This window comes from Neoarius graeffei, chromosome 2, assembly GCF_027579695.1.
Source record: "Neoarius graeffei isolate fNeoGra1 chromosome 2, fNeoGra1.pri, whole genome shotgun sequence".
In the NCBI taxonomy this organism is placed as follows: Eukaryota; Metazoa; Chordata; class Actinopteri; order Siluriformes; family Ariidae; genus Neoarius; species Neoarius graeffei.
The window spans coordinates 84160869-84185533 of record NC_083570.1 but is presented as its reverse complement, the minus strand read 5'-3'; the positions used below and the strand labels follow the sequence as shown (position 1 = coordinate 84185533).

The window sequence follows — 24665 nt, the reverse complement described above, 5'->3', positions numbered from 1 at the left end:
TTACAACCTTCATTAAATAAGACAAGAAATAATTCAAAACAATTATTATTTCAAATGTTGGTGATTTGGATTCTCAGTATGTCTTCCCATCTACACAAACAGAAAAAGTGCCAAAAATGAAAGATAATTCGTTTAGTGTGTTACCAAAGGCTAGTCAGGCCCTATAGAGGGCTACCGCATGACGTCACCGCGCCGCGAGATTTTGTTAGGCGCCATATTGGAAGACCAAGTACACATCTATGCAAGTACATACATACATAAAACAAACTACACCTGAAATGTAGCCAGGGCCGGTTCTGCCCTAATCTGGACCCGGGTGCAACATTGCGAAACCCCCCCCCCCCCCCCCCCCCCAAAAAAAAACAGTCTAAATCAGGACAACCATCATATAACTATAAACATTTTATATCAACTATTTTAACTAAATGGACTATAATAAATAAGCCTGCAGGCAGCCACGGCGGGCTGCCTCAGAAAAGTAACCATTTGTCCTACCTTAAAACTCGTTTTGCATTTTCTGCCTCCTTTTTTGTATTTTCGACCCTCCGTTTATTTTCTTTCCTTTTCTGAAAATCCGATTTGTGTCCAGACATTTTGTTCTGCTACCAACGAACTAACTCATCAGGTCTCGTCTCTCGAGCCCGCGGTGATTCCCGTGGGAAGGGCAACAATTGATACATTTTTACAAACAGCCAATAGGGAGGTTGCATCGTTCAGGCTCTTCTTTGCTCAGACACTCAGTAATGCACTTATTCACTAGTAGTCCACCTTCCCGCTCTCTCCATTCAATCAGCGAACGTCACACAGGAAGTGAACCCCAGCGGGTCATAGAAACTTGCGCAGGAGAAGAATGACTATTTGTAGGCTACAGAAACTTTGAGGAATGAAATAAAAACCGGTATTAACCGGTTACCATTATTTTTAATAAGCGTTTCTGTTCCGGAACATAAAAAATAATAAAGTTTCTGGTTTCGTTTCTGTTCCATGTGAAATAGAAAAAGTTCCCGGTTTTCGTTTTCGTTCCTTGAACCGGTTCAAAGCCCTGGTTTTGGGGCACCCAAAACACCGGTGCCGTGTGGACGCCAGGCCGAAACGATAAAAAATGTTATCAGATTCACCTGAATCCGTTGCCATGTGGACAGGGCCTCAGTCATCCAGGTTATAGTAAACCATAGGTGCTAAAGAAAGCAACTGGACTTGCGTGAAATGCTTGAAGACGTTCCACCTCTCATCCAAAAGGCTTCTTCAGTTCTGTCTGACTAGTGGGGAGTTTCAGGTATTTATCCTCTAGTGGATCAAAAGCAACCCTAAGGAGAGTTGTTGAGGTCACATGAGTCGTTGACCCTCTCAGTCATCCTGTAGATTGTTGGGGTCACTGGAGGCCAGGAATGAATGGTGTTAGCAGCCTAGAGGGTTGTGAGGGTGATCTGTGGGTCGTTGGCTCGCTCTGCCATCATGTGAGTCATTGAAGTCAGCTGAGTCTTGGTGTGGATGTGTATTCAATTTTCTGGGAAGTGTACCAAGGACTGCATTGTAGGTGGCTGATAAGTGGTGTCTCAGGCCCTGTCCACACGGCAATGGATTCAGGTGAATCCAATACAATTGTTTATCGTTTCGGCCTGGCGTCCACACGGCACTGGCGTTTTGGGTGCCCCAAAACGCAATCTTTTGAGAACGGGTTCCAGAGTGGAAAGATCTGGCAACGTTGCCATTGCGAAGTTGTCTGGATGAGTAGAACGGATTTGTTTACGATGACGTCACAACCACATGACTGTGAGTGCTTCACGCCGGGTAGAACTGTAACGAACTGGATGCGAGTTGTCAACAAATCCTATAACTTGGTTCATGAAATGCGCTTACAAAATATTTTCATTGTGAATATTTATTGTGTAATGGTGCAAAGAGAGAGAGAGAGAGAGAGAATGGCCCTTAGGGCAGAGTCAATCCTGCCAGCAAAAATAGGGAAAAAAAGGAGAGATCTCACCTCTTCAGATGTTGGTTTAAGTCCTACAATACATTCCTCAAAAAGGGCGTAGAAGAACAAATTAATCCATCAACGTGTAGCATTCAATTTATTCCGGACCATTAAAGACGCCGCCTTCCACGTAGAATCATACGTCATCCTCGCCGCAATATTGGATGGGTCAAAGTGGAGAATAAAGATGCCTCATTCATGTGCTGCGTTTAACTGTACCAACAGGTTTACCATCCAAACGAGATCACATGGGATTACTTTTCACAGGTGAGACTGGAAAAATACTTTTCATTGTATTTGGTCATTATAATGTAATTTTACAAACAGATTTTCCTGACTTTGTGGCTAATATGAAGTCTCGCCCATAATAGTTTATGCGCATGCGTCCTTACTTCTTCTATTGTTCTGGTGTCTCCGAAGGGACCGTCTTACAGCGCCCCTAGAGGTGTGGCATGTGTATTGCATCGTTTTCAGCAAGCGTTGCGTTGCCATATGGACCTGATATTTTACTGATCGTTGCCCATTTGGACGCGATATTTTTTTAAATAACATCTCGTTGCTGTTGTCGTGTGGATGTAGCCTCAGACCACCTTCTCTGTTCAGTGATGGTCATTCCAGGTTGACGAAGATGGCTTCTTTTACTCCTCTTTCAAACCACCGTTCTTCTCCAGCTAAAATGTGTACATTGCAGTCCTGAAACAAGTGTCCTTTGTTATTGAGAAGAAGATAGACCACAGAGTCCTGGCCTGAGGAACTGGCTCTCCTGTGTTGAGCCATGCGCCTGTGAAGCGGTTGTTTCATTTCCCCAATGTACAGGACCGTGCATTCCTCACTGCATTGAATCGCGTACACTACGTTGTCCTGTTTGTGTCTGGGTATTCTGTCTTTAGGGTGGACCAATTTCTTACACATGTTCTACACTAATTAGAAGTGTTGCACTTTGTTCTAGACAGACACAGTAGTTTGAGTATTGTAATTTGTTTGATTTAAGAAGAACAACAATTTTTATTCATCACATGCTGATGAAATTCCTCTCTGCATTTAACCCATCTGAAGCAATGAAAACACACATGCACACACGTGAGCAATGAGAACACACACATACCCACAGCAGTGGGCAGCCATGCTACAGCGCCCGGGGAGCAGTTGGGCATTAGGTGCCTCTCTCAAGGGCACCTCGGCCCAAGGCCGTCCCATATTAACCTAACCATTAAAAATAATGTTGTCGTTGTGATGTAAATAGTGGTGAAAAATGATTATGAAAACAGCTCAACTACTGCAGTGCTGCTAAAAATGTCATTACACTAGTATTGTTGCTGTTTACACCAAGCTTTAAAATGACATAGTAGTCTAATTTACTTATTATACCCTGTAACATATCTGCCCTCTATGGCTATTGGGAATATCCTGATTAGTGAGCCATTTCAAGGAGCAAACATTTTATATATGGGGAAGCCATGGCTTAATGGTTAGAGAAGCAGCTTTGGGACCAAAAGGTTGCCAGTTTGATTCCCTGGACCAGCAGGAATGACTGAAGTGCCCTCGGGCAAGGCACCTAATCCCCAACTGCTCCCCAGGCTGCTCTGGGTATGTTGTACGTTGCTCTGGATAAGAGCATCTGCTAAAATACCATTACTGTAATATAAAGTTTAAAAGCAGCTGAGACAAAATCTAGTGTAAGATTGTGGCTTACTGGTGTGTGTAGATACCACCATGTTTAATTTACCTAAACTTCAGTGTGTACAAAATGGTGGTGATGATGATGATGATGATCGCGTTTGTCCTTCAGGGTTGAAAATAATCCTAACTTCAATTTGGTGGGTGGCGGTTGTGGGTCTGGAGGTGACTGATGAGACCAATCTGGGCTTTGAAGGTATACCCATATGTCGGGCACGCGTGGTTGGGTACTGTAGTGGGGGTGGCGATAGTGGATTAGTGGATAATGGACTACAGCTGCGACACTCCATTACATATTGCATGCATGCCATGTCCTGCTTTACTGTACCATAATAATAATGAATGTATTTAATCTATTACAATTTTTCATTATTAAAATTCATACTGTGTCCACTCTACATGCCATGTATCAAAGCAGTATGCTACCTTTTGTCTCTGGAAAACTTACATTTATTAGTGTTTAAAGGTCTCAGTAGTTGCCCTCTTGTTGTGTGTTTAGAGAAGAAAACTCCCTGCTAGCACCAGTGAATTGAAGCACTTCAGTCAAAGATTTTACACAGAACATATCTACCTGACCTTTTTCAGGTTAATGATCACGACACCATGATGATAACTGAAGTGATTCTACAAGGCAAATTATCTCGCTGTTCTCGCTGTCAAATAACCAATTTGGATTAGTGTCAGTCTCTCGCACTGCCTCGACCTTGGCTTCGAGCGGCCGTCTGATCTTTCCAGGGTTATTCCTCCATTGCAAACAAGATACATGTTTTTCTCTATTAGCTCATGCGCCTTTTTTACATTATAGGTAATTATCAGACGGCTAAACTCTATGACCTGTGAGAGACAAATAGAGCACAATGAGAGACGCTAAAGTAACCTTCCTGCATTTTAACGATTTGTCTTGCTTGATTAGCTTTCCCAGTGCTAAATCTCAGAGGCTGAATCAAACCCAGTCTCCCAGTAGCACTGCAGGATGAAGACTTAGCAGACCTACGGTAATAAGTTGGTAATGAAGCTGTATGGAAATTGGATGGACGCATGCACACAGATGTGTGGAGGTAATTAACGCTGGTCTATTCATAAGAGAAGGGAGCACAGGGAGCAGGCTTGCTAGATTTGAAGCAAGTGGGTCAATACTACAAGATGAAGCGGTTAGAGGTTCGGCAGCAGTGGGCTAACTCTGTCTTAATGAATGGAGAAAAGGGAGTGTGCTAATTTACAGCAGGTCTACTTGAGCAGAGAAAAGGAATCTCACTCTTAAAGTTTAGTGTCTGCGGCTCAGAAAAAGTCTGAACTCCTCCAGAAGTACCATATTGAAATGCTGGCCTTTGATGTGCCTGGATATTCTCCCTGCCCTTGCTGCTGGCCCTGCTTGGCCTCATTTGGCACTGCTAGGCCCTCCTGGCACAGCGATGAAGAAGCTTTGGAGCTGTGCCATTTCACTGAGCCTCTGTCAAGATAGTGGCCGGCGCAATGCTGCTAGATCACTGATCCACAGTTCTCTCACCCACAGGCCAAAAGAAGATGCCAGGTGAATGACTTGGCTTCAATATGGCAGGGCTGCTGTTCATGTAGTTTATCATACTGATAGATTTAAAGCATCTGATGAAGAGCAATTAGTCATAACTGTCCTCTGGAGTGAAACGATGCTTTGGGTTAAATAGAATATTCTGCATGCTGAAGCAAACACACTGGTACAACCTCAAAACTCTACACTGCAGTCGTTTATAATCCTGCATTACATTAGACATACAGCGCTGTGCAAAAGTCTTAGGCACATGGAAGGAAATGCTGTAGACCAAAAATAATGAAATGAAATGGTTCAACGTGGCGGCACGGTGGTGTAGTGGTTAGCGCTGTCGCCTCACAGCAAGAAGGCCCGGGTTCGAGCCCCGTGGCCGGCGAGGGCCTTTCTGTGCGGAGTTTGCATGTTCTCCCCGTGTCTGTGTGGGTTTCCTCCGGGTGCTCCGGTTTCCCCCACAGTCCAAAGCCATGCAGGTTAGGTTAACTGGTGACTCTAAATTGAGCGTAGGTGTGAATGTGAGTGTGAATGGTTGTTTGTCTCTATGTGTCAGCCCTGTGATGACCTGGCGACTTGTCCAGGGTGTACCCCGCCTTTCGCCCGTAGTCAGCTGGGATAGGCTCCAGCTTGCCTGCGACCCTGTAGAACAGGATAAAGCGGCTAGAGATAATGGATGGATGGATGGATGGATGGATGAAACTATAAACAGTAGTGAGCCATAATAAATGAACCAAAGACAATATTTGGTGTGAGACGACGCTTTGCTTTCAAAAAAATTTTTTTAAAAATAGTAGTCTCAGGTACAGTGAGTGCAGTTTTATGCGGAACTGAGCTGTAGGTTTTACTGAGCATCTTACAGAACCAGCCACAGTTCTTCTGGACACTTTGACTGTCACACTCGCGTCTTCATTTTGCACCAAAACCCAGTAGCTTCATTATGGTTTCTTTTTTAATCTGAAAAGTGCTCTCTTATGTAATATGTTGCTCAGATACAAACATTTTTTTTTTCCTGTAACATTTAATTTTGTGCTGGAAAACGAATGTTTGGACTCTAAAATGTTTTTGTACTGACTCGATAATGTAGAAGTCATAAAATAGAAATCTATAATAAAGTTTATATGAAAAAAATAATAGGGTGCCTGAGACTTTTGCACAGCACTGTAGTTTGTTAATCAGAGTTCCACCAGTTTGCATGATTTTTATTTTCTTATGAGCCACATCTGCCAACATGTTCAACATTAAATACAGCCTCACAACTCCTAATGATGCTGTATTGACTGACTGAACCAAGACAATCCTTCTTCAAACAGGTTTTTACTAAATTATTACATGTGAAGTATACAGACAGATCCTTACTCACAATTAGGAGCCAGTGGCAAGTTAAGATAAAAATGTTAAGTCGTTGTGTAAATTATTTATCCAACATGAAAGTACATAAGCAATATACGGTAAGTCCCCAAAAATCTCAGACCTGCTCAGAATCACGAGTACATTAGCATTTTGTCTGTGGCCTTTTCAAAAGAGATTCTCATCAGGATCCTCTGGGTAAATTAAAGATAAAACAAATAAGGAATAAAGGCCTAGAAGGCCCTGACGGTTCCCCTTTGCTACAGATGTAGAATAGGGCTGTTTACCGTATTCTCTATAGAAACAATAACGCATTAGAACAAGCGCGTTAATATATGTATGATTTGCCTTAAAGCAGGCATTATTTGACAATTCAACAGTGCTCAGGTATTAATTAAATGTACAGTACCAGTCAAAAGTTTGTGCACCCCTACTTATTCACAGGTTTTTCTGTATTTTGATTATTTTCTACATTGTAGAACAATACTGAAGACATCAAAACTATGAAATAACATCTGGAACATTATATGAAATTATGCAGTAAACAAAAAGAGTGTTAAAAAGCAAAATATGTTTCAGATTCTTCAAAGTAGGCACTTTGGCTACTGATGATGCTTTGCACATTACTGTCATCATCTTAACCAGCTTCATGAGGTAGTCATCTGGAAAGCTTTTCAATGATTTGGTGCTTTAGCCAAATAAATAATGGGGTGATGTTACCACTCAGGGATAATGATTTTTCTTACGATGAAAGGAGTGTAGAAACCTGCAAACGCACTTCTCTTTAAAGAACATGTTGTTTAAAGAACAAATTTGATCCATTTGTGTTAAATGGAGTATTAAACAAGCTATCATGTACATCATAGCTATAAACAGTCCATCCCTCACGAACATTCATACAGCAAACTTTACAAAGTGCAGATGCTGGAGACTCATTCTGTAATTATTTATTTTTTTAAATCCCTTAGAACATTCACGAGATCAAAGATTGTTTTCCTTTCTTCATATAAGTTATTTATCATTAAGCCTGAGATTATGTACAAGTCCCCATGAATTAGCAGTTTCGATAGAAACAATAACGCATTAGAACAAGCGCGTTAATATATGTATGATTTGCCTTAAAGCAGGCATTATTTGACAATTCAACAGTGCTTGGGTATTAATTAAATGTACAGTACCAGTCAAAAGTTTGTACACCCCTACTCATTCACAGGCTTTTCTGTATTTTGATTATTTTCTACATTGGAAAACAATACTGAAGACATCAAAACTATGAAATAACATCTGGAACATTATATGAAATTATGCAGTAAACAAAAAAAGTGTTAAAAAAATAAAAATTATGTTAAAAAAATATGTTTCAGATTCTTCCAAGTCGCCACTTTGGCTACTGATGATGCTTTGCACATTACTGTCATTATCTTAACCAGCTTCATGAGGTAGTCATCTGGAAAGCTTTTCAATTAACAGTTGTGCCTCATCTAAAGTTAATTGGTGCAATTTCTTGCCTTCTTAATGTGTTTGAGGTCAAATAGTAAATAATAAAAATACGGAGCCCTGTGATGACCTGGTGACTTGTCCAGGGTGTACCCCGCCTTTCGCTCGTAGTCAGCTGGGATAGGCTCCAGCTTGCCTGCGACCCTGTAGAACAGGATAAAGCGGCTAGAGATAATGAGATGAAATGAGATAAAAATATGGTAAACGGCCCTGTATTCCACATCAGTAGCAAAGGGGAACCGTCAGGGCCTTCTAGGCCTTCAGAGAAGGCCCAAACATATCAGCATTTCAAATATTGTATTTCATTTCTTTCATTCTTTCATAATTTCATTATAATTATCCTCCTCTGATTCTAATTTGGTCTCATTTTCTATCCAATCTGATTCAGAAATGAAAGGGTTACTGTCCTGAAAACATTAAAATCGAGTTATCCAATGAGATTTGTTTGTTTGTTGTGTCTAGGCTGAGAAGAGTTTAGAGCTGCTCACTCATTGGTTAGGACTTCATTGCCAGGACAGAAGTGGCAGTGTGTGTTTATGTAGGAAGTGACAGATGAATTAACCAATCAGATTTTGATTTATAGTGGGAGGGACCAAAATATATTGCCCTAGACCTTCTCGAAGGCCAACGTGAGCTTAAACACAAATCGGTGCCATCGGTGCAGCAGTGAAGTCACCTTCCAGCCAGTGTAGCGTTCATCAGTAGTGTTAGTGAATGCTAATAAAAGCGGTCAAGCCAGTGCTATCGAGAGCAAGTAGCACAGGCTAACGACAGAGCAACTAAGATTTCTGTCTCCAGACTCTTCTTCCACGCTGCACGCTCGCTACAGTATTTTTCACTCAGACTTAAGTATTCATTTCCCTCTGGAATTTACTGAGTTACTTTTCAAATCAACATCGACAACTACACACAACGGAATAACCTGGCACCCTGCCGCTAATCCTTTGCAAAATCCTTTGCCCTGTTGCTTTTTTGGTGTGTCTGGCTCAGTTTTGGCTGAGCTCAAGTCCCAGCTCTAATAGTAACAGTTCGCCACTGAACTGTAGTAATCCATATTATGTCAAGAACCGCTCTAAATAAAGAGAAACAACATCCATTATTACTTTAAGACATGGAGTGTCTTTTAAATAATAAAAATGAAGAATAAAGTGTGTCTGAGCTTTTGACTGGTACTGTATACCATGCTGGGTGATGGGATGTACAATATAGATTAATGCGCATGTATTCAGTGTCATCTGTATAAATAATACACTAACAGCACTGTAAAAGGCTTAATAGAGGCAGGACTGCACTAATATTTTCCACAGCATTTCCATTTTCTCATTTTTCTAGGTGTCATTACTGTATATATGGTATATAGAGACCTTCCTATCTCATCCATTAGCAGCTGTATAACTTTAGTTTGATGCACTGACATGACACAAGATGGTCACCACTGAAAAGTAATGAGTAGGAAACTGCACGAGTGTATATGTGTGAGAGATGATTTGCCGAAAGATGATGTGAGGCAGGATCAGAAAGATAGAGAAAATCTCTTTTTCCATCATGTGATCACATGTGACAGCTGTGCATGCTGGAGCTATTCCCAAGACACTGATGTGAATCAGAGATGGATGCTGAGATTGTATAACAGGCACAATCTCTGGCTCAGTCTTGGCTTTTTAAACTCTTTGTTTGTTGTGTGAGTTTTGGAGAATTCTTTGGCTTCCCTGCTGGCTCGGCTGGATATGTCAAAACCACTCGCCATATTTATCCACAAGCAGAATGCAGTCAGACTGTGTACACTTTAGTGCTGACCATACATGCGACCAGTGCTTACATGTGCAGCTGCATGCAGGTTGGAGACGAATCGATATGGCACAGCAGGATCTATCGTCTGTTTAAAAAAAAAATGCCTGTACAGGACATTCTATTGCGGTTCCACTACAGTTTTACTTATATAATATTCTGCCAGCATTGGTAAGGTGTTTCTGATGGACTGTTATTGGGTTTGCAGATCGGATGCAGATTCCAGAGTGGTGGTGGTGTACCTGCTGGTGAACTTAATGGTGCATGAAGATGCACAAGCAAAGATCTATCATCCTTCAGCTCTTTTTTTTTTTTTTTTTAAAGAGCTGTACAGTCTTCAGTATCATTTGTTAATTCTTAGGCAGCTGGGCCATAGAAGGTTCACGCTGCACGCTGCATGCTGCACACTACACGCTACACGCGTGTAAAGAAAAGTGGACAAACGTAGCATGACTTGCTCTGGGCCATAGAACGGCGTTCACGTTGCACGCTGCACGCTGCACACTTCACACGTGAAGCGTGAAATGAACATGCACACTTTTTTCTAGGCGTGAAGATGGAAATTCCAGTCAATGCATGCGGTCACCGCCGCGCCAGCCAATCAGAACGGGTCTAGGGAGATAACTCTATGCTTTCAGGGGAAAACTTCAGAAAAAATATAATTGAATGGTATAATTGAAAAATAGTTCTTCATCGGGATTGTCAAGCAGATTATAGAATGTTCGGTGAAATTCACCACGGGTTTCTCTCAGAAGGAAGTGTTCTCGGCTCCAAATTCTGTTCCTTTTTCTCTTCCTCTGTCTCAGTAAAAGCAGAATGAGGCAATCGTCGTCATCCGAAGAGTCCATATTGTTGGTTACTCGGTCAAAGTAGAACAGACGCAACACGTGAACATCCAAGCATGAAGTTTAATGGCCCAGGGTCCGGTTCTTCACGTGAACGTGTAGCGTGCAGCATGCAGCGTGCAGCGTGCAGCGTGAACCTTCTATGGCCCAGCTGCCTTATGGCATATTGTTGGCTGGATTTCTCAAATCTGGTCAAAAACAGTTGCATGGCAAGTTTTTATTAATTCACTCATTTGTATACATTATTTAACAGTTATTCACTGAAGGCGAAGTGAATATTATTATTCAATATTATTATTCACCAATATTCACTGAGCCTGATGTGGATAATTGTTTTAGTATAAAGTGATTATTGAAAAAAACCCACTGATTTATTTCAATCTTCAAAAGTGGCATACAAATGTAATGCACGCAGGCTTTTGTCACTTATCTACACCGAGTCACGTAAAATGCTTTGTTTTGAAATTGATAAAATAAATTGCAATTCCACCTTACCTTTGAATAGTTTTAGACCAAACTTGGTCGCATCTTTAGTGCTTTTAGGAACAGCATTTTCTTTCATAATTTATAATTCTTCCTCACTTACGGTGACAAAGCGATTGGCCGCCATTTTGCCGAGTCGCTCGAGGTGATTATCGTGAAACAATCCCAATCTCTCGACCAATCAGAACATGCGATTTCCTGTCATCACCTCCGTATTTATACTATTTGTTTATAATCCCAAATCTGATTGGTCAGAAGGTGTGGAATTGTGTAATTTTATGTATAACCTATACACGTCTTACATAATCTACAGTTAATAATAATAATAAAAAAAACACACTCAGTTTAAAAAAGCATTTTGTTTAACACAAAATAACTTATCATTGATGTGATGAAGCTTTGTGTTAGTAGACGTTTAATTAACATTAATGAAGGAGTCAACTTGCATTTGCTCTAGAAGTTGTAACAGTCACTAAGTTTCCTAACACAGGAAAGGCTTCATACCAAGGTGTTTGTGCTTTCTGCCCTTTTTTTTCCCCTTATTAACTTGAAAAGAGAGAAAACGAGAAGCTGGTAAGGGAGCAACCCTTTATAACTGCTATTGCATAATGATAACAGGAGCGTTATTCATTAATACTAATCATTGGTCAATCGCTGAGGAATAAAACACTTCAGACCATGTGGGCTAAAGAGAATCAGGATCAGAAAAAGCTTTATTGGCAAGTAATTGTTGCAACTACAAGGAATTTGGCTTGGAGTTAAGGTGCTAAATAAATAAATAAATAAAGACAATCTAGTCTAATAAAGGAGCTACATAAAGATGGTCTGTTCTAAGATATTAAGAACTAAAATAAACGAGATAGAAATAACATAGGGGCGGCACGGTGGTGTAGTGGTTAGCGCTGTCGCCTCACAGCAAGAAGGTCCGGGTTCGAGCCCCGTGGCCGGCGAGGGCCTTTCTGTGCGGAGTTTGCATGTTCTCCCCGTGTCTGCGTGGGTTTCCTCCGGGTGCTCCGGTTTCCCCCACAGTCCAAAGACATGCAGGTTAGGTTAACTGGTGACTCTAAATTGAGCGTAGGTGTGAATGGTTGTCGGTGTCTATGTGTCAGCCCTGTGATGACCTGGCGACTTGTCCAGGGTGTACCCTGCCTTTCGCCCATAGTCAGCTGGGATAGGCTCCAGCTTGCCTGCGACCCTGTAGAACAGGATAAAGCGGCTAGAGATAATGAGATGAGAAATAAGATAAAATAAATAAGCAACTGTGCAAATCAGGTAAGCAACTGTGCAATACACAGTATACACATATGTGCAAGTCCAGTGATCAGCATAATCCACTTTGAGGTGAAACAGTATCACAGCACCCCGGCGTGGATTGTTTCCCCATAACTGCACGTCTGTCTATCATCTGTTATTCCTTTTATCGTAGCAGCTGATTCACAGGTACTGAAGAGATTTGATATTTAACCTTTTGGTGCCTGCCCAAAATTCCCCAATTTTCACCAATGTCTTTTCAAACAAAAAATAGCTTGAGGTTGGACTTCAGGCTCCCCATCATGCTGTATACCATTTTAAAGCTTAATAAATAAGCTAAACAACTGCACTATGTTTGGTAGTACTGTATTTATAGATATTATTTATTAATAATACCCTGGTCCAAATCGAACTCTTCTCTGCTTGAAAGACCACCGGTTTCAGTATGTATGCTACTTTCATCACCACTACCATCATTCATAAGAATTTCCGCCACTTGTTCTGCTGTAAATCGTGTATATGGTCAAGGTCAAGGTCTTTTTTATTTGTCATCTCAACCATATACAGCTGGTACAGTACACAGTTAAAACGAAACTGCGTTTCTCCAGGACCATGGTGCTACATTAAACATCACAGGACGACAAGGCTAAATATAACAACATAAAGTGCAAGAGTGCAACACTGCAGACAGTAAATGACACAACAGACAGACAATAAACGACAAACAATATAAAGTGCAGACACAAGCAACATAAGGTGCAGAGTTGTGTGCATATTGAGGTAGTATATGAAAGGGAATAAACCTTGTTTGTGTGTGAGAAAGAGAGAGAGACACTGTAAACATTGTAAGGCAATAGTGCATTATTGCCCACTGTGCAAAGATTGCAGTGTGAGTGGTGTGTTCAGCAGTCCGTGAGAATCAGTCCAGTCCCTCAGAGTTGAGGAGTTTGATGGTATGAGGGAAGGAACTGTTAGAGTCTGACTGTGAAGGCCCGAATGCTTCGGTACCTTTTTTCTAGACGGTAGGAGGGTGTAGAGGTTGTGTGAGGGGTCGGCCACAATGCTGGTGGCTTTCCAGATGCAGCAAGTGGTGTAAATGTCCGTGATGGAGGGAAGAGAGACTCCGATGATCTTCTCAGCTGTCCTCACTATCCGCTGTAGGGTCTTGCGATCCGAGACGGTGCAATTCCCAAACCAGACCGTGATGTGGCCACTTACTCGAAGACGCCATTTTGAATCTGACTGAGGTAGTTCTGTTACTTACAAATACAAGGCAGTAAAAGGCAACCAATCAAAGGAAAGAATTCATTCTTACTAGAATCTGTTTGGTGATGGTACAATAAGTATTGTCAGAATTTTTTTTGTTTGTTTGTTTTCAAAGTACTTTTGTCATAGCATCCGTTACATCATTATTCCTGAAGGAATGATATTTAAAGGGTTCGGCACCAAAGGGTTAACAAAGTAAACCAGATACTTGTTAACATTGTGAAGCTTTCTCTATGGAAAAATTTATGTTAAAGGACCCATAGCATGGTGGTTTGTTGATGCTTTAAACGGGTTCGTGGAGGTTTCCGGATGTTATATCCGCAGCCTTTCTCGAAATGAACCCTCGGCACGTAGATATAGCCTCCTGGGAGAAAGCCCCATTTCAGCGCTTTTCCCAGTGCGTTGTTTTGCTAATGAGAAGCAGGAGGCGGGGAAGGGTAGAGGGTGGGGGCGGGTCTTATCATTAATGTCCATGACATGTAAACGTGTTACCTCTGATTGGCTAACAGCACTGTGATGCTACCTCCAGTGGGTCAGAACAAGCGGATGTGGGTGTCTTACTATGGCGAGAGAGAAGGAACAAACCGCAAAGGGAAAAATACCGCGCGCTGACATCATTAAGGTGCGACGCGAGGAAATAAAATAAATTCAACAAATGTTTGGGTTTTTACTGAACAAACAAACAAACAAATAAAATGAACGAGTGACTTAAAAAAAGAATGTGGGTGTCTTTGTAAAAACTGTTTTGATTGGCTATTATAACAGAGCATGCTGCATGCTTTTTGGTTTTGTAGCGCAGAGTACCTGGCTAACTGCAGGAAGTGGTTAGCTGCACAGCTAATGTAGCCATTGCAAGGCTAACGTGGCACCGATTTTAAAACACGGCAAAACGACTTAACAGTTATACACTTACTTGTTCGGTGTTTGTTGCTGATGCGGCAGGGATGCTTGGTACGGACCCAGGCTTCAGTGACAGTTGATGTGCAAAACCTGCCCTGTACTGTCCCAAGTTGTGGAAACATTCCTCAGGAAAATGCTTCCGACAAACATACACCGTCTTAGGTAGACTCGACGGCGTATTATTGGAGTAAATAAAATTAAGCCACTGCGTCTTCAGGGGCTCTCCTGTCGGCAGTAAAAACAGACTCTTTTCTGTGTTGTCACATCCATGTACAGCGCAACTTCCATGTTTCGCTCGCTTAGGTGATGCCATGTTGTTGTGTCCTCCCTCTATGGTCTCCTCACTACAACTGGGCGGGCAATCCATACAGTGGGTGGGAATCCAGAGGGGGGCGTGGGGATCATCTCCCTTGCTGACGTAGTAAAGGGAAGAGTTTATCAACGCGCCGTTTTGACGCGCCATTCTCAAATGTTGGGCATAGTTTGGTTTACACATTATGAAATTTCTAGCCACTGGGGTGACTTAAGAAGGTCAGAGGAACTAATTTTAACGTTAAAAAACCTCAGAAAGTGAAAATTTCATGCCATGGGACCTTTAATCGTCTCCAGTGTAATAGTCTTTGTAACAGTCAGAGGGGGAAAGCTTTACAAACTTTCAGTTTTCTGCCTTGCGAAAGTCTTCACATCAGATGACTTGGCATTTTCAGGATTATCAGTATCGAATCTGCATTTTTTTTCTCTCTCTTTTAGCTGTTATAATACCGGTGACAACAGGAACTAACTTGTTTCATGGCTATTCCATAGCATTTAATGTAGCTATAAATGGATAAAAAGTACCATGTGTTTTTTTTGTTTGTTTGTTTTGTTTGTTCGTTTGGTTTTTATTTATTTATTTATTTATTTTTTATTTAACCAGTGACCGATCACTGTGGTATGCATGGAGTAAAACACTGACATTTGCTGTTATAGGAAAATAAATAATTTTAGGATAGTTACAGCCTTCTGTATCGAAGATGATTTTTCTATAACAGTATGTTCCATTTTGTTTTATATCCCTCATCAACAAAATTCCCGTGCAGAGATTGGCCGAGGATGGCTCATGTGACACAAAATAATTCCACCATTGATTTAAGGAATGTATCTTGTGAGGTAAAAAACAAAACAAAACAAAGGATATGGTGTGTCAGTCATGGTATATCCTGGATATACCATGAACTGAAATCACAATTTCAAGCTATACAACCGACTTGAGTCTTTTTTTTTTTTTTAACAGTAAAGACAGACAAAAATAGAAGTCATTAATACAATGGAAACAAAAACGTTAACATTTCAGCCAAGCGTATTTTCAACTGAACACATTAAAATAACAACACAAATCAATAGTTTTAACAGCTTTCTGATTTTGTGAGTCAGTAATTGTTTTTATGTACTGCTTGGTCTCTTTTTTTCAAATAGCAAAAATAACGGTTTAGTAACCGACTCGAGTCACAGCTGTGGCTCTGTGAGCATTTGTGTGTGTGCAGATCTATGTATTATGATCATACCTGGCGAGGCAGGCGATAGCATGGTAACAAATAAATAAATACATAAAAAGGTAAAAGGAAAAAAGTGATAGTATGGTACATTGTACATGCGCGGGTTGAAGGTCGCACCGACGTAAACAACAAACATGGCTGCCTCCAGTGGGTTTATGCCAAGATTCAATCTCATAGACGAAGGTTAAAAGTTAACACTTTTAGTTTGGAATTTTTTGATGAGGGATATAAATCAAATATACCATGCACTGGGAGGTACCGGTAATTATGGATTCTCTTCGGTGACCAGCATAGAACTATTTTCTTTGGGGCGCAGCCCCTCACAAAATAGTACTAAACCAGTCACCGAAAAGAATCCATTTCAACTGGAGCCTCTCTGTGCATGCTATATTTGATTATTATTCTTGGCCTTTCCAGTAAAACCCTGAAATATCAAAATGAGCATTCTAATATGATATTTTTGATACATGTGGTCTGCGAGCATACGTAATTCTTGATTAGAATTGAATCAGGGACTATGTGAACATTTATATCCAGATGTATAAAGACATTTCATCAGTAGCTCCATACTGGGAGAATAAGAGCTGCATATACCGTATATTTTGTCAGAGGCATGTAAGTAGCAGGCTATGTCAAGTAGCACTGGAAGGAAGTGTCCCAAAACCTAAAGCAGTCACCGCTCGATTTGACATTTGACTGTCTGAGTGTTTGACTAAAGAGACACCAGCCTGTACCATCCAGCTCTTTCTCTCTTGGTAATAACGCTGTATGCAGAGCAACCATGTGGAAGCACGGAGTTTGGATCTGCATCTGTCTGGGTCGATCCACATCTCCGAAGTGCTGTTAAAAGCGTATCACTCAGGAACCATCATCACCTTTAAAATGTTCGCTCTCAGTTTTTTCAAGAAAAGTGACAACATTTTGAATGTTACGGTGTGATGTGACAGCTTGCTGTGTCATTCATTCTTGACTTGCATTTGCTCATTTAAAAAAAAAGTTTGCATTGTTGAACTTCTGATCAAAATCAGAAAGTTTTTTTTTTTCTTTTTTTTTCCTCTTAGAAAGCTCTTGTGTAACTTTTCATGATGTTTGGTTATGTAACCCTTGGTTGACGCTGAGGAGAAACTCTATTGTAAGATCCACTATACCATTTTTATCCACATGTATAATAAGACTGTACGTCTTTGTGAAACACTGACACATCCATTAAAATGCACTTTACAGATGCAAGTTTTTTTTTTCTTTTCTACAGGTGGAACGAGAAATCGCTATTCTCAAGCTAATAGAACACCCACACGTTTTAAAGCTGCACGATGTCTACGAAAATAAGAAATATTTGTAAGTATTGCTTTTTCGATCTTTTTTTTTTTTTTCTACAATTGGAAGCTGGAGTGTGTAAGTCACTGATAGGACCTGATGACTCGGCTGCTCTATTTAAAGTACCATTAATAATAATAATAATAACCCATGAACCTGTGTGTGTTCTTTCACAGCAATCTGAAATCCATTAATTTATCTACAGGTGATCGCTTATATACAGTGTCTTGCAAAAGTATTCATCCCCCTTGGTGTTCATCCTGTTTTGTCGCATTCCAAGCTGGAATGAAAGTGGATTTTTGGAGGGTTAGCACCATTTGATTTACACAACATGCCTACCACTTTAAAAGTGAAAATTGTCGTTTTCTTGTGACACAAACAATAATTAAGATGAAAAAACAGAAACCTGGAGTGTGCACAAGTATTCACCCCCTTTCATATGCAACCCCTAAATAAGAGCTGGTCCAACCAATTCACTTCATAAGTCACATAATTAGTTGATTAAGATCCACCTGTTTGCAATCAAAGTGTCACATGATCTGTCACATGATGTCTGTATAAATCAACCTGTTCTGGAAGGACCCCGAGTCTGCTACACTACTAAGCAAGCAACATGAAAACCAAGGCGCCTCCAAACAGGTCAGAGACAAAGTTGTGGAGAAGTATAGATCAGGGTTGGGTTATAAAAAATATCCCAAACTTTGAATATCCTAGGGAGCACCATTAAATCCATTATAGCAAAATGGAAAGAATATGGCACCACTACAAACCTGACAAGAGAAGGCCACCCACCAAAACTCACAGACCAGGCAAGGAGGGCATTAATCAGAGATGCAACAAAGACACCAAAGATAACACTGAAGGAGCTGCAAAGATCCACAGCGGAGATGGGAGTATCTGTCCATAGGACCACTTTAAGCCATACACTCCACAGAGTGGGGCTTTATGGAAGAGTGGCCAGAAAAAAGCCATTGCTTAAGAAAACACGTTTGGAGTTTGCCCAATAGCACGTGGCAGACTCCCCAAACACATGGAAGAAGATTCTCTGGTCAAATGAAACTACAATTGATCATTTTGGCCGTCATGGGAAACACCATGTGTGGCACAAACCCAACACCCTGAGAACACCATTCCTACAATGAAGCATGGTGGTGGCAGCATCATGCTGTGGGGATGTTTTTCACTTGCAGGGACAGGAAAGCTGGTCAGGACTGAAGGAAAGATGGATGGCACTCAATACAGGACAATTCTGGAGGAAAACCTGTTTGAGTCAGCCAGAGGTTTGAGACTGGGATGAAGGTTCACGTTCCAGCAGGACAATGACCCTAAACGTACTGTTAAAGCTACACTGGAGTGGTTTAAAGGGAAGCATTTAAATGTCTTGGAATGGCTTATTCAAAGCCCAGACCTCAATCCAATTGAGAATCTGTGGCATAACTTGAAGATTGCTGTACACCAACGCAACCCATCTAACTTGAAGGAGTTGGAGCAGTTTTGGCTTGAGGAATGGGCAAAAATCCCAGTGGCTAGATGTGCTAAGCTAATAGACATACCCCAAGAGACTTGCAGCTGTAATTGCAGCAAAAGGTGGCTCTACAAAATATTGACTTTGGGGGGTGAATACCTACGCACACTCCAGGTTTCTGTTTTTTCATCTTAATTATTGTTTGTGTCACAATAAAACAACAATTTTCACCTTTAAAGTGGTAGGCATGTTATGTAAATCAAATGGTGCTATTCCAGCTTGTAATGCGACAAAACAGGACAAACACAAAGGGGTATGAATACTTTTGCAAGACACTGTAAACATCATGATAATGCAGCGTACCATTAAACGTCTGGCTGAAAACATCAGCCTTAAATATTTGCACACGGTCACAGGTGTTTTCCTTATAAATTGCTTGGCCCAGATAAATAGAAAATATCTGCTTTGCCTTTTATGTTGGTTTATCTCTTAAAAGTGATGTCCTACGGTAAAGCTGACCTTGTGGATCCAATACACACAGTATACGGCAATTGGCGTAAACAATGTGTGTTTAAATATTGATAATGCTCAGGCTACCCTGAAAACAAGACCAACATGTTTTATTTGATTTCATTTGCCTTCCCAAATCATGCTGTGAATGCTAAAAAGGATGTCTTTTCAAATCTGATAGTTTGTGCAGATATGACAGGTAATTGCACAAACAAATCCCTCTTAAAATGATTTGGAACAATCAAATAACATGATGTTATGCCAGATAATCATCTAGGAAATAACACCCAGCCCCAGTCAGTGTGTGTGTGTGTGTGTGTGTGTGTGTGTGTGTGTGTCAGCCTTGAGGCATTGGCTGAAACGGCAAGGGATTATTGTACTTCTTCATTCAAACAATGCAAGCAATTAAAATAAGTATTTCCTCTGTGTATCCTCTTTATTTAACGTCACTTTAAGCTCTTGATGCTCTGTGCCGTGTGCTCTCAGTAAGTCAGAGTGCATTACCTCTGTTAACCTCTAATGGCTTAGAGGAGTCATTAAACCCACCGAAGGAGCCCAGTTGAGACAATATTGTATTAGAGTGACAGGAAGCTCTGGACGGCCCACCAGCAAAACCTATAAAACTACTTAAGACGTTTATGGTGGCTGTGTGAGTTACAGAATCAGTAGGAATTTCTGTGTAGAGAGACAAAAAGGCCAGAGGATAATGATCAAATCAGAGAGCAATCTTAAACTCCAAAGATTCAATTTGCCAGTGCAAGTGGGAAGGAGAATGAAGAAATGAGTTCAGCTGGCGATGTACCGAGCTTCTCTGGCCACACACCTATCCATCCATCCTGACAACAGGAATGAGCAACATTCATGCCCTCCACTGCCTCTTACTTCAGCCCCTTTCACATATGAAACCCGTTATTGTACGATATTGTGAAGATAACAGAGTTTGATTCACACTCCGTGTTCCATAACAGATAAGTAACAGATATCGTGTATTCCCAGCTGACTATATTTAGCACGAACCTCTATGAAACGTGTGAACCATGCGAGACTGGATATGACGTACTGTATAATTCGTGAGGCAGCAAGTCCATTGTTGTGAAAAGCCCAAGCTGAGACATTAGCTAGTTAGCAACATGGCACCAGTTGAGCTGCATTACATCTCTCTTGAGAGAGTTCAAGCTGATGTTTTCATGCTTCTTGTTTTGAGTTTGCTGCCGGTTGCTTTACATTAAGAAGAAGAAGCCTTTATTTTTGCCACATGCACACTCAAGCACAGTGAAATTCCTCCTCTGCATTTAACCTATCTGAAGCAGTGAACACACGCATGCATACACAAGTGGGCAATGAGCACACACACATACCCAGGGCAGTGGGCAGCTATACTACAGTGCCCGGGGAGCAGTTTGGGGTTAGGTGCCTTGCTCAAGGGAATTTCAGCCCAAGGCTGCCCCATGTTAACCTAACCACATGTCTTTGGACTGTGGGAGGAAATCAGAGCACCCGGAGGAAATCCACACAGACATGGGGAGAACATGCAAACTCCACACAGAAAGGTCCCCGTCGACAGCTGGGCTCGAACCCATAACCTTTTGCTGTGAGGCGACAGTGCTAACCACTACACCACCGTGCCGCCTGGCAAAACCTATAATATTACATTAAGGCAGTATGAGTTGTTCAGACGTGATATCACTACATCATAATTTCTGTCACCGTCAGCATCGTCACGACCAATCGCAGCACGTAAATCTGATGGTTCTGATTCCCACTGGAGCCATGACAAAAAATTACCGTAAATGTTACACAGGAGGTGGATTAAAGTTTAGACTTTGCCATTTTGCTCCCATTCCAACACGACACTGTTGCAGCGTGATAGCAGAAAATATACGATTTTCAGTATGAGTAGGAATGAGGTATTTGCTGGGTTTACACTCTACAGTTTCTTTGTATGATTTTCTGGACAAAAATTACACATTGTAAAATAATTCTTGAGTTGTCATTTGAGATTGGCGTTCTTGGATCGCATAATATGACATGCTCACTCATGAGAGATTTAGACCCCGTCCACACGTAGCCGGGTATCTGCTAAATCGAAGATATTTTTCTACGTTTTGGCCTGTCATCCACATGAAAACACATCAAAAACGAATATTTAAAAAAACTCCGGGCAAAGTGAAGATTTTTGAAAACTCCGTGTATGCCTTTTCGTGTAGACAGAGATAACCGGAGTTTTGTGTTTTAGAACGTCACAATCTGCGCCAAAAAATGACAACAAATCTGCCCTGACGTCAAACGTGCAACCTTTGTTTACTGCAGAAGCCAGATTAAGCATGGACTTAAGCTAGCCGCACACCACGGCGATCCACGCGGTACCGAACCGACCCATTTCAGAGCCGACTCCCGACAGGGCACGCACATATCCCCCGACTGTTGACGAGTGCAGTCGCGATTGAAGCGACACGTGACAACTTAATAGCTTTGTGATTGGCTATTGGATATCGTTACTGTTAAATCCAACACTTGAAGATGCTACAGGCTGAATTACAAATGACACAACACGGAATATGTAGCGCACTATCTAGGCTGCATGAGCTATTATTCCCAACCTTAAATAGTGCACTTATATAGGGGAGTTAAAGCGATTTGGAATTCAGCCACACAACTTGAGCAGAGTGGCTTTCCAGCCCACTGTGTCTATGGATAAAGCTTCAGTCTATGGAATTACAGTATATACCTGCATTAGGTGCTACCAACACGTATTTCTCGCGCTAGAAATTGTGTTTAATGATGTCACGTGTTATATGCGAAAGATATGATTGGCTATTGCTAGCGACTCTCACCGATCAGTCTGGCTCCCGATTAGTTTTTCGAATCGGCTGTGAGATGAGTCGGTACCATCGAAAACTAGTCTTTACGCCTGACTCGCGACTTCAGTTGGCTCGGTACGCTGAAAATCGGCGTAGTGTGCGGCTAGCTAAAGAGTAATGGATCGGAGTAGTGCCTTGAAAGCGTTAATTATTGTGCAGGTGCTATTTACATGTTTAATTTTAGAAGCCCAACTACTGCTCCAAGAGCACAGGTGATGTGATTAGGGGGTAGGATTTGGGGAAATAGCCATCTACAGGTTTGGAATGCTTATGAATGTGATTGAAAACGCAGATGTTCGGTTATGTGTGGAAGGGATTTTTTCGAAGACGAGGTGGTGTGGATAAAACATTTTTATAAACGGAGGGGGGGGAATGTTCGGTTTTAAAAATACCCGGCTACGTGTGTACATGGCATTAGTGCCATTGCAATCGAAGACAGCTGACGACAAAGTTCTGGCAGTGTAAGAAATTTCCTAGAGATGGCGCTGAGCCAGTAACCAAGTTCAGTATGAGCCCAATGTCAGCCAAAATGGTGGATCAGATAGCAGAGGGAAAAGACAATAAATTTGATCTGATTCTGTAACAAATGGAAGAGATTGGAATTGGATAAGATTATTTTTGAAACTGGAAATGTTTACATTTAAAGAGGCATAAGTCTTTTTTAATGAAAGCTGCAGTTGGGTTGTTTTACAATCAAGGTACAAAGTTTGTGTCACAGGGATCCAAAATTCAAATTGATTCAAACTGGTTTTAAAAAAAACTATCAAATCTGCACTTTTGGAAATTAATACACGTATGAACATAGGCATGTGTAATAGTTTGTATTATAACGAGATTAAGTGTAGCTTTAAGCAGGGCTGGGAGAAACAAATGAAGTGATTCTTGGAGAGGACTTTTTTTTTGACAATTCAGAATCCACTACTTCCATAGTGCTTTTAAATATAAGGCTGTAAGCTTTGTGTCAGTTGTCTCTAATATTTATGTCCCAATATCTTGACCACATTTTAGGATGAAAATAATCATTTTAGATATGTTATTTTATATTGAAAAATTAGCTGTCTCGGAGAGGACTTTTTTTTTGACACAATTACATACTAATTTGATCAAAATAGTCTGAAAACTTGCTGGCATTCAACATTAAAACTTAACTATGTTTCCAATGATATGGAACCAAATATTTGTTCTTTGGTATAAAGAATGATTTAAGTGCATCCCTTTTGGAGCTACCTGTGGTCAAAAAAGCACTTTTTCTAAATGACATGAGTAATTTTGCTAAATATGACATATGTTGCCATACATTCACCAAAAATAACGTTATCACCACATTTTTTTTTGCATGGTAAATAGAGCTATCACAGGGCTACAATAAACAACCGAGTTTATTTAGTCAAGCCTTTTGATATTGAAGATAATAAGTGTTAAATGTGATTTTTAGCTTGCGTACCCTGATTGTAAAACAACCCAGTTGTGTTTTTTGCATGTACAGTACCAGTCAAAAGTTTGGACACCTTCTAATTCGATGTTTTTTCTTTATTTTTATGAATTAAAAGTCACTCCATGTCTTAAAGTAATGATGGATGTCGTTTCTCTTTACTTAGTTGAGCGATTCTTGACATAATATGGATTACTACAGTTGTGGAATAGGGCTATTTACTGTATTTTTATTATTTACCATTTACTGTTTGACCTCAAACACATCAATAAGGCAAGAAATTGCACTAATTAACTTTTGACGAGGCACCTGTTAACTGAAAAGCGTTCCAGGTGACTACATCATGAAGCTGGTGTACAAAGAGTCATCAAGGTAAACGCTGGATACTTTGAAGAATCTAAACTATGAAACATATTGGGGGTTTTTAACACTTTTTTTATTTACCACATAATTCCATATATGTTCCATATGTTATTTCATAGTTTTGATATCTTCAGTATTGTTCTACAGTGTAGAAAATAGTCGCAATGCAGGAAAAAAAAACCCTGTGAATGAGTAGGGGTGTACAAACTTTTGACTGGTACTGTATGTATTTGTAAAGGAAAAAATATTGGATGGTTATGGATATCGGCTGATAGTCAAGGTATTCAGTATCAGTACTGGAAAAAGTGGTATTGTGTCATCTTTAAAATATTTTTTTTTAAATTTCATAGTGTGACCAATGCTACAATGCTCATCTAAAAGGTGCTGATATGATGACAAACTCACAAGACAGTTATAAATACAGTAGATGCAATGGCCAAATGTAAATTAAACATGCTAATGGATATTACCTCAAGCTCACTTTGAAAAAATTTTTAAGTTATTCCATGAAGTCAAGTCATACATGAGCTGATAGCCGAGGAGGTACGGAGCGCCGAGTCGGCTATAAACCATGTACGACGAGATTTTGTGGAATAACTGTTTTATGCTATCCACATTTACTGGATTTTGA

General features: G+C 40.7%; 1 protein-coding gene across 1 annotated transcript in view; it reads left to right on the top strand.

Annotated features, from left to right (window-relative positions):
* brsk2a (BR serine/threonine kinase 2a) overlaps window positions 1-24665 on the top strand; it is a 525206-nt gene that overhangs the window by 357613 nt on the left and 142928 nt on the right. The window contains exon 3 of the mRNA XM_060910107.1: window positions 17339-17424. Coding sequence (XP_060766090.1) covers window positions 17339-17424 — 86 coding nt within the window. The remainder of the gene's footprint in view (window positions 1-17338; window positions 17425-24665) is intronic.